General features: G+C 37.6%; 1 protein-coding gene across 2 annotated transcripts in view; it reads right to left on the minus strand.

Annotated features, from left to right (window-relative positions):
• The window catches only part of Cep97 (centrosomal protein 97kDa), a 57291-nt gene that overhangs the window by 18076 nt on the left and 22299 nt on the right, over window positions 1-16916 (minus strand). For both annotated transcript variants that reach the window (XM_081769312.1, XM_081769318.1), the window contains exons 7-10: window positions 16272-16474; window positions 12370-12540; window positions 7334-7699; window positions 4576-5445 (exon numbers count right to left, since the gene is read on the minus strand). In XM_081769312.1, the coding sequence (XP_081625438.1) occupies window positions 4576-5445; window positions 7334-7699; window positions 12370-12540; window positions 16272-16474 (1610 nt within the window). The remainder of the gene's footprint in view (window positions 1-4575; window positions 5446-7333; window positions 7700-12369; window positions 12541-16271; window positions 16475-16916) is intronic.

Raw genomic sequence — 16916 nt, forward strand, 5'->3', positions numbered from 1 at the left:
TATGATAACCTGGTGTGTATATATATTAAAAACAATAAAATTAAATCAGATGACTGTCTTTATTATTGTTTCATATTTTACGAGTACCTCTCCTAACAAACTCAATAAAATTAACAACTGGGTATAGAAAAACGTCATTCTTGCTTGAGTGTTTTTCTTTTTTTTTTCTGTTGAGTATAAAGGAATAGAGGAATCAGAAATTGCTCTTAGTTTATTTACGTTTTTCATTTTCTGCCATCAGTTCTGTTACGCATAGTAAGAAAACCATTTCATGCTCCACTGCAGAATTTTATACTTCCTATAGTGTTTACTTTGTAATTAAATAAGACTTTGATTTAAGCAACGTCCCGAAAAAATCAGGTTTATTCTGCCTGGAACTGCACTTCATAATGATTGCCATATACAGAGGGTACTAAGAAAGTTTTGCAAAATGACGCAACCATATGTCGCAGGAGTCTGCTTCTTGGTGCACGCTGAGACATGTTCATACTTGCACACTAACCGCTGCGCCAATTCGATGGGCTGAGTTATTCCTTAGCAGGGGCGGATAGGGCCACCGGGCTACGGGGAGGTGCCCGGTGCGCCCCCTCGATGCAGCATATAAACGAAATTTTCGAACTGAACGGAACAAGTTTTAAATCCAAAAAATCGGTGAGTGGAAACCAATCAACATATTTTCTTTTAAGTGAGGCGCATACGTACAAAACCGGTTGAATTTCCGGTTTTTTGAAAGTTTAATCAGGCTTCCTTATCCCGACCGTAAACACAAACGCTTCCGACCTCTCTGTGTAAGCATAACTTTATATTTATTATTTTGCATATGAAATTAGGGTTAGGTTATTTTGAAAATTATTCCAGGAATCTTAATTTTTTGATACCACAGAACAGACAATGAACCAATGTCTTTATCGTTTCTATAAGGTGGTCAGTAAGTGCCTTCCCATTCAAGTATCTAATGAAGGGAGTTTCCTCTGCATGCTGTGCATTCTCGTTTATAATGTTATTGATACCGTGTTCTGTGAAGCATTTCTTCGGACTTTCCTTCCACTTTCTTGCGATATATATTTTGAGGAAGGCCTACTTAGCTTTCCTTAAACATGGCTTGCCCCATGAGGTGTTAAACTGATTACGGGCCTGGTGTGTACTGTCTGAAAAACTACTCAACCGACCATGTGACAAGGTAACCAAAGTATTTGCCGTTCTAGAGCAGTGATAAACAAAGAGGAATACAGTGGTCGGTAGGAACCTTTAGGTTTTGAAGTAATCCCCATGGACATCCAACTCCTTTTATCACCGTTCCTGCAGCTGCACAATATCCTGGTGATAAAACTTGGCGGTCGTAGATGCAAAGAAGTACTTGTGTGATTTCCACAGGACTACCTTATTTGCGATGGATTCTCCACGGAGGTGACTGTCGAAGGAATAAAACAGGTAGCAATATGTTGGTGCAAGGTCCGGTGAATATGGTACATGTCACAATGTCTCCAGCCAAGTTGCTGAAGAGTCTCCCGGGTGATCTTTGCCACATGTGGCTTGTTGTGCAGAAACAGCACGTCCTTGTGATTCACCAATGCCGGCTCCTCGTGCTTCAATACACGGTGCATCCTTTGCAACTACCGAGAGTAGAAGTCAATAGTGATGGTCCGACATTTGGAATGGGTTCCTAACGCACTAATTGTCGACAATTCCACCATATAGAGAGTATAACCTTTCGTGTGAGCAGAAGTGGTCTTCAGATATGAAAAACAGGGTCACGTGGCCGACAACCAATATCTGGTACGTTTGAGAATGTTATAGATTACCCAGTTTTCGTCACTAGTGAAAAGCGATCAAAGGTGGGTGTGTTCAGATGCCGAGTGAGCAAGGACAAACAGGAAGTCACTTGTTGTTCCTTGTTGGCTGCCAACAGTGTATGGGGTACCCACTTTCTTAACTTGTGTGACTTCCCTACCCCACGAAGGTGCAATCTGCCCGTTTCAGTGGAAACATGGAACCTTTCTGCAAGTTCGTCACATGTTATACCACTGTCATCCTCCATGGCTGCTTTCAGGACCTCGTCTTCCAACACATATGGTCGCCACTGCGAAGTTCATCCGAAAGGCTCATATCTCCCGAACGGAATTTCTAGAACCAATACCTGGCGGTGACATTCGTTCATGACATTCTCCCCAAACACCTGGCATATGCGGCGACTTGATGCGGTAGTTGCCTGGCCTACTTTAAAGTCATACAACAATTACATGCGAACAAGCTGCTCAGATATCAGTATTTGTCTTCGACACTGGTCGAGCTATGATTGCTGTGTGTACGCAACGGTCCTGTATTACTGAAGGTCGATAGTCAGACTAAGTCCCGATTGCTTGGGACTTACGTGCATCATTTCGTTTCCTCTCTGTGAGCATATGATTAATCAATGCTTTGGATGCGGTGGACGGATTAATGACAGGTCAATGTTGAATACGGTAATTTCGAGTATATCTTCAAGATTCAAAAGCAAGATAGATACTTTATGGACTGATTTGTCGTGTTTGGACCCTAGAAATTTCAACCAAGTAACAGAACTTCCAGACATGGTTTTTGATAAGCTTACGCGCCTTCAGGAAAAAAAAAAAAAAAATAAATAAATAAATAAAAAAAATCAGTAAATAAGCTTCTAAGGATTCTATAAAAGAACTATTGGACTTGCCAAGGAAGTGGGAATCTTTGAAAGTTAGTCTTGCTGACGAGTACAACTGAGAAGAAACGACTGATTATGCTGATAGTGCAAGTGAATCAGGATTAGAGAAAAACAAATTTGTTCATAAGGAATGCGAGTGCAAAACATGTTGCAAAAATTATCCAACATGCTACTTTTTAATTTTGTAGAATTATAATTTATACAGTAATGCCTATCCAGGTTTGCTACTAGCATACAAATTTCTCTCGATTTAGCCAGTAAGCCAGGTAACATGTGAAAGAAGTTTTACAAAACTGAAATATATTAAAAATAATTTAAGGAGTGCCATGTCTCAGGAACATTTGGAAACATTTATATTAATGTCTATTGAAAAGAACTTGTTAAGAGAATGTTTCGAATGAAAAAGTGATCGACCTTGAAGCATCAAAAAGCAGTACACTAAAACACCTGCTAATTTTGTAATCTATTGTATAAGTTTCTTTGAACTTTGTGTAATACCTTGAATAATTCGGAATGATATACTGATAAAAGAATATAACATTTTAAATGTTAATTGTTAACACTATTGACTTACTGTAGAAGAAAACTGCGCAACTGGACTTGTGACATTGAGGTGCTAGTGGTCCTTGTGGGAGAAGCCCCCGCGCCCCCGTAATGATGCCTATCCACCCCTGTTCCTTAGCAGCAGTGATAGTCTAAAGTGCTTGCTATGGCATCTAGGTCATGATACGAGTAATTTTGCAGTATAACTTCGCGCATGATTTAAACGTAGACCAGTGCTCAGAAGAAATTACTCTTCACTCTGTTCACATAGTACGACTATATTCAGGTGGTGCAGAGAATTCCAAAGGGGAAATTTCACTTTGGAAGACGCTGAGATGGAGGGATGGCCATGAACGTCAGTTACGGAGGAAAACATTACTGCTGTTAGGAAGACGAAGGCAGGCGAGGGACCTACCTGCTCGTTCGATTCTGCATGATCATTTGCACGTAAAAAATACTTCGTTGTCTCCGGGTACTGCATAGTCTGACTGAAGAGCAGATGACACGTCGTGTGACATAGTACCGGGAGATGCAGCAAATGTTTGATAAAGGAAAACCTAGATATGTGAACAACATCGCGACAGGTGACGACAGTTGGTTGTACTATTATGATCTGCCGACCAAGACTCAGAATAAAGTTTGGGTCTTTGATGATGAGGATACACCTGTAGCTGTCAGAAAAATCCCCATCAGTAAAGAAAACGATATCTGCATTTTTCAAATTGAGTGGAATTGTGGAGCGTGACGTTTAGGACACACAAAAGACAGTCACACCTAAGTGGTACACTGAACAGTGCCTGCCTAGGTCATCGAATTTATGAAGAATCTATGACCAAATTAAAGAACGAACACCTGGTTCTCACAGCTCACCGGCAAAAGCCTGCATCGAATATTTGACTACTACAGGATTGAAACTTCTTGAACACCCTCCTTTTAGTCCTTGCTGCCTGCGACTGTACACTGTTTCTGTATGTCAAAATGATTCTCAAAGGGATGCAGTTTTCCAGTGATGAGGATTTTCTGAAGCCTTGGGACAACAAGTGTGCCTTACTCCTCAGTGGAGCTTGGCAGATCTGGTTTAACGATTGGTTTCGGAGGACGGAGAAGTGTACTGAATGTGGTGGAAATTATTTTGAAAAAGAATAAATAAATAAAACTGTATTGGAAAACTTTCCTAGTACCCTTTGTATATTGCTCTCCGCACAAACTTTAATGAAAAAAAGGCTAACGGTGACAATAATTAGGATAGCCTGTGCATTCCATGCACAACAAAAACACAAACAGCAATAATAATAATAATAATAATAATAATAATACATTTTAATATGAGAATAAACCCTTACACTTACACTTACCCTTTTTGTCAGAAGCACAAGTTTGTTCCAACTGTGATTTAGTTTTGTTCTTTGGACTACTGCTATCTCCACACTTTTCTGCAAGCAGATGAGATTTCTTAACAAAATTAGCAGGATGAGTTTTGTTCACTCCTGTCGGAATATTTGATACAGTATCCGTTCCTGATTTAGACTCTTTCTTCTTTCTCTCGACAGCAACACTTTTGATTGTTTCTAATTTTGACACAGACATTTCACTATCTGTATTCTCACTGCTGTCCTCATCCATCTGAGCGCAGTTCTTACATCTTCTTCTGGTCGGCGACGGAGTTGCACTTTTTTTGTCGGCCAACTTCCGAAGTGGTGATCTCTTTGGATGCTCCATGGAGAGAGAGCGACCATGAGCACTACGTCTTGGAGAGTGTAGTTTACTCTCTGGCTTTTGCCAAGGACGGTCGCTGTGATACATTACTCCATGATACATCACTTTATTATGACTGGGCGTAGGAGAACTCCTTGTTCCTTTATCTACTAATTCTGGTGATAGAGAGCTTCTAGCACTATGTCGACATTTCGGGACTCCTTCTGCTATAGTTGTACGCTTCTCGACGGTCATGTCCGCATACATTGGACAAACACCACTCGGGTTTTTCAGTATTTTTTTGGCCTTATCTTGGACTCCCGAGACACTGGAGACCTTCTCATGTATTAAATGCGAACACTGGTCGTGGCTATGGGCTTTACCCAATCTTCTCTTCTCTATTTCCATCACTTCCACATGTCGTGTGGTATATGCTGTAGCAGGTCGATAATCGGGACTCATTATCGTTTCTGGTACAGGAACAAGTTTCGTGGCAGCTTTCAGTGGACTACTCTGAGATTCTTTTGTATCTGGAAATAAATATCATTCATTAGAAACTGATTTCATTATAGACTAAACAATTAATTAAAAATATATTTGTTTACCTCTTCATATTTCTAGGTTAGCCGAGCACTAATCTACTTTGTAAGTTTTGCCATTTCCTACGGTAATAGAAAGGACTAGGAAAAACCTGTCAGAACATTTAAGATATTTTTCGAAATTATAATTGTAAAAAGACTAAAAAACCTTGAGATTGGCAAAATGGTTGGTTTGAGTCTATTTGACCTCTTTAGAGGGTTCGATGGAAAACGTTGGATAAACACTCAGGGACTTCATATAACATAGCTCGCTCCTGAACTAATACAAAGGGAAGTTTAAGTTTGTAATAAATAAATAAATAAAAAAATAAATAAATAAAAATAAATAAATAAAAATAAATAAATAATAATAATGCTAGAGGAGGAGGAGGAAGAGAAGTGAAAAGTGAATAAGAACATTCGAATAGTTATCTACGAAACGGAATATTAGACTCTTTTTTAATAAGTTCTTAAAACTGAATGGACCCTGTTGGTCTTAACACGTTTCTTATCTTCTCTTGTATTCTACGATGACATCTCAGAAAAAGCACTAATTGTGAGGAAAAATAAACATAAATGCCGTTCTTCATTTTTTACAGCTACTACCAATACTCATTCATAAGGCACAAACCTATTTATCACCACTTCTAAGAAGTTGTAATATTACGCTAAACTACTATCTACTGTAATTAGTCATTACAATTTAAATATTATTATTTCTTTTACCTCCATTTCTCCTAATGTGTTTGGACAACCTCGCAGAAAAGTGGCTGACCTATTTCGATATAAATCGTAGATAGCATAGCCAATATGTTTCTAAATACGGAAGTTAGCATCATGTGTTGGTCAAACTCTTAGTACGTCGCTAATTACACGTGAATACAGTTATATATGTTTAAAGCTTATCTCTGTCCTTATCTTTCCCATTTTCTTAAATTTTCACTCAATTCTTACCACAATATTATGAGTGACTGGTATAGCGCCTCACCTTCTGAGCGAAGGGATGCGAGTTCAACGCACAGTCGTATCACTACGATTAGTTGATTGGTGTTGAGGTCCCTTTCCAGCAGTGACAGGATCTACTTTCTAAAGGGAATCCGAACCATTGTTGGGGCTTTTACTTGTGATGTCATCTCAGTAAAAGCACTAACTATAACCAACTGGGGATCAATATCCTATCGTAATCCCTTTATGAATATGATTCTTTTATCACAATTCATTAAATTTCTTATAAGTACTAATTCTACAGGGATGTCTGCTAATTTGTCAGCCGTGGCCCCACATAACGTAGCAGCTACCGCTTGCCTTTGGTACAAACGGTCCCAGGTTCGATTCCCGATGGGGACACTCGGTCGAAAAAGTGTAAAAGCTTTTTCAAGCCAACCATCCTGAGTAAGATTTTCCTCATTCACATCAGGCGAATGTCGCGATATAACCTCACATAATGATCCCAGGCCACTCCCTCCCCCTTCCCCAATTCCCCGGCCAATGTAATCGCCAAGGGACATCATCCCTCATACGTGACGGGGTAACATAGCCATAGATGATGAAAGGCCACAAATCTAATTCCTAATCCTAATCTTGTCACCATAACATACACTACAATACAGCAGTCACTTCGCTAAAGCTTTTGGTGTCATTCTGCTTATTGCACTTTCTCTAATATTGGCTCTCAACATAATTTACAAAAACATGATTTTTCTCTTGACACTCTTACGAGTACGTTATGTCTTAACGCTGTTTAATGGGTGTCATACTTAGAAAGATAAATACAGAAAGAAAAAGATAAAACGTCTTATATTAGTTAAGAACGATGACTCACTACGAAGAAATTACACACCTTCGCAATCTTGTAACATTACTTCAGCTGATCCATTCTTTCCCTGATTCTCGTTAAACAAATTCGTTGGACGTTGTGAATTGGCTTGTGTATCGTGAGATTTCACATTGTTTCCTGAGTCATATTCACCTCCATCTCTGGTAAAGTTCAGTAAAGAAGCATCTAAACTTCTTGTCATAAGCTTAGACATTTCTTTGCTGGCTGCGATACTTAGCGACGCCGCGTCTGCGCTAGCAACCATCACATCATTCGCAGTTTCTGCCTTGCACGGATCATCCCCATACAATGTTATTGGTAGCTCGATATTATAAGAGCTGCTCATAGATTCTGAACCACTCACAGATCTTCTACGTTCTCCAGGCAAAGCTGAAAAATAAGAATACATGACTGATTTATATTCACCTTCAATTTTACATCACACCGTCTCATAGAATAAAACAACCATCATTATAATCAATATCTGCAAGGCAAAATAACATATAACAAGATATGAATATGTATATTCCATAAAGTAATGTCTTTGGTGTGTGGTAATTTTTTGTCTTCCGAAATAAAAGACCAAAATGTTAATTCCATGAAAGCTACCTACCTATGTCAAAAATAATTAAAATACAGTAATTTTTTGGTGGTGTAATTTTAAAAAAGTAGCTTTTATTTATACAACCTGTACTTCGGTCTTTGATGGAGCACACAACAAGTTAAGATATTTTAGGAACTATTATGATCTAAAGATACAAGGGAGCGCTTCTATTAATGGATGGATCAAGCATGATATACTTACTCCAGCACTCTATCATTTATTTCCACTGGATTCCAAAAAAATGTACTACATGTGGTACTTCTAATGGCAATGTTTTTGCGATGACCTAGAAATGTTATAATAAAAGAGATAATAATTTTTGTTTAAATTTCCGGAACAGATAACTTTAATAGATCAAAGATAAAGGAGTTAAGAAAATGTACTGAATCAAAGTAACTTTTAAACATATACCGGTCTAAGATACTTTTCTTTATATACACAAATAGGTAAGTAATTTAGTATATCGAAGCATGTATTCCATACTTTCTATCAGTCAATACTTTTCTTTATTTAATAAACATATTATTTAGAACCGAAAATTCAACTTCCTAAATCTTGCACTTTCGTTGTTATCGGAAGTGACACATTACTTGACTCATACATTGTGAAAACATCACAAACTCTCATAGGCGTGCTTTTCCATCCATAGAAGACTCCCCACGGTAAAAATACCACCAACGATTGTGTTTAATGTGAGGCCATGCTCCCAAACGAACGCCTCGCAACCTAGTTTCTACTGGAGTGAACTTCTGCGTAAAATGAGAAGGGGATTTGTCTCGCCATACAGCTTTGGCAACTTTCAGAAGGTACGGGAACGGCGTTGAGCAAGTGCCACTTTGAGAGTTCAGGTTCATAATAGTCCACTATTGAGGAGTTCGGGGAATTCACAGGTAGCATGAAAATGGGATAACTCGAATTCCCGTCTCTTCTGCCTTCCTTGTGTAAAACGTACAGGATAATCGAGCGGTACAGCTGAAGGCCCTGCCCATATGGATTCATACATTTGTGGTCCCGTCATTGTACAGATGAAGGATATGTGTTTCATACAAAGAGACCATGACATTCTCCCGAAAGTAAACTGCGCTAACTTTAGTATTGGAAGGCACTTCGACAAGTGGGAGCATTCCCCGTCTGCAATATTCCGCCACCGCTAGAAATTCCTTGGAAAACTTTTCCTCGCACTGCAGCACGAAGTCAGAATAGCTTTTGTGGTCTGCTTTTGAGGCAAGAATATGGATCAAATTTGGTAAGTCTCATCTATGTTGAGCCACGTCTCAGCTAGGGTTATCCACCCATTTCCACTTGTTCCCTGTGAAGCACGCCCCATACAGTTTTCTGGCGTTTGTGAACATCTCCTGGATGTGAGCAGTTGTCGGCGCGTTTTGTAACGCGATTCCAATGAGAAGTTTTTCCAAATGATGTTGAAAGCTGTGCCTTTTAAGATACCGTTTTGCATGGCCAAACTTCTCTGCGTAAGAAGATTATCCTGTGTCACTGCTCTCTTAATGACGCGCACTGCCTTGGAGATTCGAGCAGGCTGAAGACCTTCACAATTTACGGCCGACCACACATCGGAGGAGCCTGTTGTGCACATTGTCGGATGACGTGGTCCACGTCACCTTCGCTGACGATCAAATTCTCTTCTTTTCACCGCTTCGCTATTGCTGAGTGGCTACAATGGGAGACGAAAAGTCCACAAGTAAATCCCTTCTAAAAAGCTGTCATTTTTACCTTCGTAGTTACAGATTGTGCTCAACTGATACTATTATCAAGTACAGGCCCCACTGGAGCCAGCAATGTATCGGGATATAACAGCGGTTAAAAGATTCGTTCAGAAGGGCAAGTGAATATCAGCTATTTTTATCGTGCGCAACTTACTGAATCCTACAAAGAAATTTCGTTATATACTAAACGATAGTTTATCTTGTATATTTCGGTAGGTTGTTTTCGCTGTAGTTGAAAAATAACCTCAATGAAATAACGGAACTCCTAGAAAAAAGTTAGAGGACATGGTTGCTTTTTATCTCAAATTAACATAGTGAGTATCTTCTTATGCCAAGTTAGTATTAAAATGCAAAATATTAGGTAAAGTTTCAGATGGAAAATGTGAGTTAAATCATTATATCAAATGAAATTTTCGACGATCACTGGTCAACTTTTTTGCGAAGTATTTTCTCGACTCAAGCTATTGTTTTGCTTGCATCTTCCTTTTCATACTACCATACACTAGTTATGTCCTTCCGGTATCACAGCTTCGATGCCTGGTGTATTTTATTTTAGTTTTACGTTTCACATATATGCCCTGTAGGCTGAAGAAGACAAATGATTAATGGCAATAAATGAATGTGAATCAATTAATGGAATAAGAATGTAGGAGAACCCCGAGAAAACCCATGAACACGATGCTGTTTACCACAAATTCACATGACCTAGTATGAAACTAGGATTTCTCACATCAGAGGAAAGTGGTTTATCACTGAGCCACCCGGTGTCATCACAAGTACAAGTTTCAGTTTAACTTTTACTTACAATCTCAGTGGACAGGGTCGTTGTCTTCCAAATAAATATTGAAGATATATAATTTCTTTTATCTGACTAGCTGAAGTGCCCATTTTTCGCACAAAGAGAATAGGTTTGTGGAGAATATTTGAAACCCTTTCTCCTCTTAGGATACGCATTTCAATGAAAGTGTTCCGGTAAAAACCCATTAGAAATTCTAACTTTAGCATAAATTTTGAACCACCTACCCCCTTAGGATATGCCCTCGAATCAAAGTGGCACGATAAAAAGCTAGCTCGAGGTAGGTACTATGTTCCAAAATTCATTTCAAACTATTCAGCCGTTTTCCCGTGATGCGATCACAAACATCAGACAATTTTGATTTCAATGGCGAAGAAATTTAGACAATTCTTCTCTTCCCTCATTAAGAAGAAAAATTTCAAAAACGCTACGAACATGTCCGCTTACTTTTAATGAGGAGTTTATATACCGAGTTTCATGTTACTAGTTTAAGGGCCTTGTGATATACTCAATTTTTCGCAGAAATGAGAAACAGAAATTTTCATTGTAAGTAAATAATTTTTCAAACAAATGCACTACGATGTTTTATACGTTGAATATTCAGTTCACGTTCCGAATATACTGCTACGTTAAAAAAAATCTACATCTTACATAACTATGAGTATATAAAATGAGATAGGGAAGTCATGTTGATATTACTTAAACTGTCGAAATACTACAATTAAAAACAACCTATGCTTAAACATTAAAAGCAAAACTGATGACTACGAGGCTAGTTCCAGAAGTACCCGACCCGACGTGATGTTTCAAAAACATTAATATGGTCGAAAGTACCAACCTTATAAAGCTTAAGTTTGATGTTTGAAGACGCTACGTTGTTTAGTATTTGTTTGGCAACAATCAATAGTGAACGCTCCCAGTGAATTTGTAAACATGGAAATAATGGATCATCGTTATATGATGCAATACTTTCATTTGAAAAGTCTCAGTCCAACGAGTATCGCTGAGCTAGATTCTACTTTGGAGGAGTCTGCTCCTTCGTTTACAACAGTAAAATATTGGGCGGCAGAGTTTAAACGAGGCCGTACGAGCTGCAAAGACGAATATCGCGGTTATCGACTAGATGAAGTTACCACGCCAAGTATGATGAAGAAAATCCACAAAATGGTATTGGATGACCATCGACTGAAAAAAAAAAAAAAAATGTACTGTACATCGCATAGCAGCTGAAAATCGGAACATGAGAAAACAATGCGCGAGATGGCTACCGCGTTTGCTCACATTGGAACAAAAACAACGTCGTGAGGATGTTTCAATCGAGTGTTTGGAGACGTTTCACAGCAATAAAACCGAGCTTTTGCGTCGATTCATAACCACGGATGGAACATGGGTCCTCATTTCATACATGAGAGGAAGGAACAGTCAGAACAATGGACTGAAAGGAAAAAATTGGCTTCCATCTACTGGCAAGGTCATGCGCGTCCGGAAAGCATTATCTTTAAAAAGTAAAAACAATCAACAGCCCGAGTATTATGCAAACTTACTGCAGCGTTTGAGTGATGAAATCAAGAAAAAACGGACGCATTTGGCGAAAAAGAAACGTGTTGTGTCATGCAGATAATGCACCAGCTCACACATTCGTTATCGCGACGGTCAAGTTCGAACTGCTTCCTCACCCACTCTATTCGTCAGAGTTAGCCCCCTCGGATTATTTTATCTTTCCAAACATGAAAAAAATGGGTCGGTGGTAAAAGATTTGTCAACAATAAAGAGGTGGAGTCTGCGGTTAATGTGGCCGTTTTGAGGGGCTCGACAGTTCACACTATAAACAGAGTATCGAAGCTACTGAACATCGATGGGAAAAATGTACAGATCGAACTAAAAAAGAGACACTGTTGAGAAATCAAGGTAGTTTTTGGCCTACCCTCGTACTTACTTGTGCGTTTCGGTGAGGGCCTTCGCACACTCATCCTTCTTCTCATTACAGGTGAGGCCGAGGGCCTCGTATCGTCCCGAGTTTTTCCAACTGCAATTGACTTACTTTCTTCTTGCCTTCCTGTTCCACTACAACTTCTTGCTGGATCTGGTCTTACAGGAACTTGATCATCTGCAATTATAGAAAGACGTCTCAACATTAATTTCTCAGATTAAATAGAAAATCAATGTTAATTTCAATTTCATATGGAAAATCAATAACAAATAATGGGGAAAAGCGAACTAGTTATTACACTAAATCTTTAAGAAACTGGAATAACAAAAATCGGGTTATTATTACACTGCTAGGGACTCAGAACTATATGAGAAGTTGCTTCACATATGAAGGTAAGTGCAGCATCAGCCAGAGAAAAACTGCACAAAAACAGTACAGCAACTAACTTAACGATAAATAATCAATCATCAACTGCCTATATATTAAATAATTACTTCGTCGAATATGACATGAAAATTATTTTTTCTCACCCATTTAACTCATTAAGGGAAATGACTATTAAATAAATAATTTAGAATAAATAAATATGCAAAATCAAAAATAATAATACTGAATAAACCTCTATCGAGCAAAGAGCAGATATAGATTATATCAGGTTCTCAAGTTCTAAATGATAGTGCGTAGCCTGACTTCCGACAATTAACACAGGCGGTGAAATATGACGCAATACGACGACTAGAGTTAGTACAAAGTAAATAAAATCATAAAGAGTAGTCAAGTTATAATAATAAAAACCGTTTTTATCCTATGTCCATATTTTGCATTTCTTAAGTCTTATCTAATTTTCAACATCGTTCTATAGCACCACATTTCAAAAACTTCCCCGTACAATGTTATCCTCTACGTCTAGTACGGCTTTGTGATAGCTTTTATCAAAAGATGCTAATAGTTCTCGTTTTTCCTCTTTTCTAAAGTCCTTACCTTACATTCATACAACATCATACTCCATTCATGTGCTTACAAAAAAGATTGCTTTAACAAAATGTTGTAAAATTTCAAAAGTAACAAACAATAATTGCTTTTAAAAAAATAAGCAAGATTTGAACAACGTTAAATACATCTCCAGTAAACTGGAGAAAATTCAATTGATGTATTAACACACTCGATTGTCAAGAGGGTTTTCTTTTCTTTTTTTCTTTCTTTTCTTTTCTTTTCTTTTCTTTTTTTTTTTTTTTTTGCTTTTTTTCAGATTTCCGTATGGCCTATACTAGATTTCAATATAATGAGCATAATTATTTTTACTTTTCTTCATTGTTTCCTGTATTTGCAAAATAAAATTTTATTCTTTCTGAATCAGCAAATTTAAAATTATGTTTCTGAACAATTGAGTATCGTTTCACAGTCTGAAACTGATACTTCCAAACTATGTGAACACAATACTTAAATTTGAAGTAGTTGATTTGATTTGATTTTCAGTTTAGCGTCTCTTTCAGCAAAAAGACTATATGAGATGTGGACCTACTCCTTAACGTGGAATCTGAACCACATGAGCCGGGAATCGAACCCGGATCTCCCACGCCAAAGGCACGCACGCTAACTGCTTAGCCACAAGGGAGCTCACCTTGAAGTAGTGTATCTCTAAGTACTGGTTGTAATAGAGTAATAAGATCAAAGACAGAACCTCTTCGTCGGACGCTGAATCTATATTAAAAAGGCATCCCTTACTGTTTTTGTTCTATGGTGGTAAAGGTTAAAAAAAAATAGTTTATTTCAACCACTTCTGGTTTGCATAGAGGGTTAAGGGGGAAAATAGAATCGATTCTTGGGACACTGAATTTATTGCAAAAAGCCGCTCCTTCATACCTTTTGCCATTTCTGCTCTACGGAAATCAGTATAGAAACAGGAAAACTAGTAAATTTGAACAACTTCCGGTTTTGGTAGTGTGAATAGTTATAATATACTATCTTGAGATGCTGAATCATTTGTAGAAAACGCTCCTTGCTATATATTAACTTGTTTGTGATGTGGCAATAAACGCTGAAATCGGAAATGGCTAACTATAACCATTTCCGGTTTGAATAGAGGTTCAACGAAGGAGATGAAACTTGATCTTGGAACTCTGAATCGAATGCAAAAACCAGCATTTACCTTTTTTGTTCTACGGAAATCAGTACTGAAACCGAAACTAATAGTAAGTTTGAGCTCCTTCCGGTTTCAGTAGAGTGTTTGGCATAGTCATGGTATCTTGTTTTGAGACACTGAATCGTTTGCAAAAAATAATTTGTCCCTATGTTAGTTTTCGTTTTTTGACGATAAATGTTGAAACCGGAATAGTAAATTTGAACCACTGCCGGTTTTGTTAGACTGTTGTAGATAGTCACCTTATGTTGTCTTGAGACGCTGAAACGTTCATTTAGCCATTTCCGGTTTGAACATAAGGTTAACTGAGTATATGGGCCCTATTCTTGGGAAGCTGAATCTACTACAAAAAAACATCTCGGTATCTTGCTGTTTTTGCTTTACGGAAATCAGTATTGAAACCAGAAGTAATATTAAATTTGAACCAATTACAGTTTTGGTAGAGTGTTATGGATAGTTGTAGTATGTTGTTTTGAGACACTGAGTCATTTGCAGATTATTCCTTCTATGACGATAAACGATGAAACCGAATGACTAATTTAAACCACTTAACGGAGCAGATGGAATATATTCTTTGGATGCAGAATCGATTGCAAAAAACAGCAACTTGATAGTATTTATCGTTTTTGCTACACAGGAAACAGTATGGAAACCAGTAGTAATCGTAAATTTGAATTACTTTCGGTTTCGTTAGAGTGCTGTGGATAGTCATGGTATGCTGTTTTGAGAAACTGAGTCGTTTGCGAAACAACAATTTTTGCTGTCTGTTATCGTTTTCATTCTATGACAATAAATGTTGAACCTGGAAATGGTTAATTTTAACCATTTCTGATTTGAACAGAGGGTAAACGGAGCAGTGAAAGTTATTCTTGGAACGTAGAATCGATTGAAAAGAAACTCTTGACAAAATTCACAGTTTTTGCTCTACGAAAATCAGTATTGAAACAGAAAATATTATTTTTGAACTACTTCGTTTTGGCAGAGTGTTGTGCCATAGTCATGATAAATTGTCTTGAGACGACAAATCGTTTGCAGAAAAAAACATCTCGCTATCTGTTACTATTTTCGTTCTATGGCGATAAACGTTGAAAACCGGAAATGACTAATTTGAACCACTTCTGGTTTGAATAGGGAGTTAACGGAGGACATGAAACATATCCTTGGCACGCTGAATCTATTGCAAAAAACCGCATCTCGAAATCTCTTATCGTTTTTGCTCTGATACCTGTCGACAGACAGAGGGACTGATGGATGGACAAAGACGTTCTATAACACTCCCGACATTTATGCGTAACATAGTTTGGAAGTCTAAAAAGAAATCTAAAACATGTACAATCTAGTACCAAAGAATCCAAACTGCAAGTTCTAAAGCGATGGAATGTTCGGCCAGCTTTTCCTATGTTGTTGTAATATTTCAAATATAATGGAGTCCCAACAATTTTAAATGCGCAATTATATTTTGGAGGAATGACGTTTATGTCAATACTCGTTCGCTTTTTTCTTTTATCTTCTGTTTATTTCAATCCCCTTTTTACATCTTACAGTAAAGTCTTACCTTCTGAAAACGTTACTAGTTTAGTTAGCAAAAGTATAACTGCTGGTGCAATAAGGGTATTTTACTTAATCGTCTTGCTTTAGGATCATTTAAGGTACCAAGGTATTGCTTAAATTGAATTATTTCTTTGTAATGCATTACGGTAATTACTAAAAACTTGAATCCTGAACCTCGTTCCCTCATTTTCTATTATTATAAGAACGTGTTATATACCATTCCTAGCAAGTTCCTCTCGTAACTGTTGTTGGTGTTGTTGCGCTTTGCTGAGAATTCTCATCAACTTCTGTTCTTCTTCCGACTGCAAACTGTCTCCCGTCAGAGGGCACACAGTAGCAAGATATTCAACTAGTGCCTCCTGCTCACCAATCCGGAACTGACGACCTTTACCTTGTGAATACAACCACTCTGCTTTTAAACTGTAGTAGAAAAAAAAATAAGTGTTAAATAGTTACAAACAAAAAATACATTTATAATGGAACTTATTCATTCCATTTGAAGTAACAAATTGTTAGAAGCTGTAAAATTAAGGTAAAAATATATATACATTTTAAATGGAAGGAAACACGTACTAAAATAAGATATCTGCCAAAGATTGTGATATAAGATTAAAGCGGATGCAAGTAGGTAATAACTAATCTATCTCATAATGAAATTCATTTTTTTTTTCATCTACAACAATAAAATTTTACTTCCGGAGCATCCTATAATCTGAAGCTATTTATATCTTTCGTACTACGATTTGTTATGATATAATATCTTAACAGCAAACAGAAATAGTAATTCAGAAATCCAGTGGAAAAGAGGCACCACTATACACACTGCTATTTGTGAAAATTGCAACACCAAATCAAACACATG

This window comes from Thermobia domestica, chromosome 1 (assembly GCF_964235325.1).
Source record: "Thermobia domestica chromosome 1, izTheDome1.hap1.1, whole genome shotgun sequence".
NCBI lineage: Eukaryota > Metazoa > Arthropoda > Insecta > Zygentoma > Lepismatidae > Thermobia > Thermobia domestica.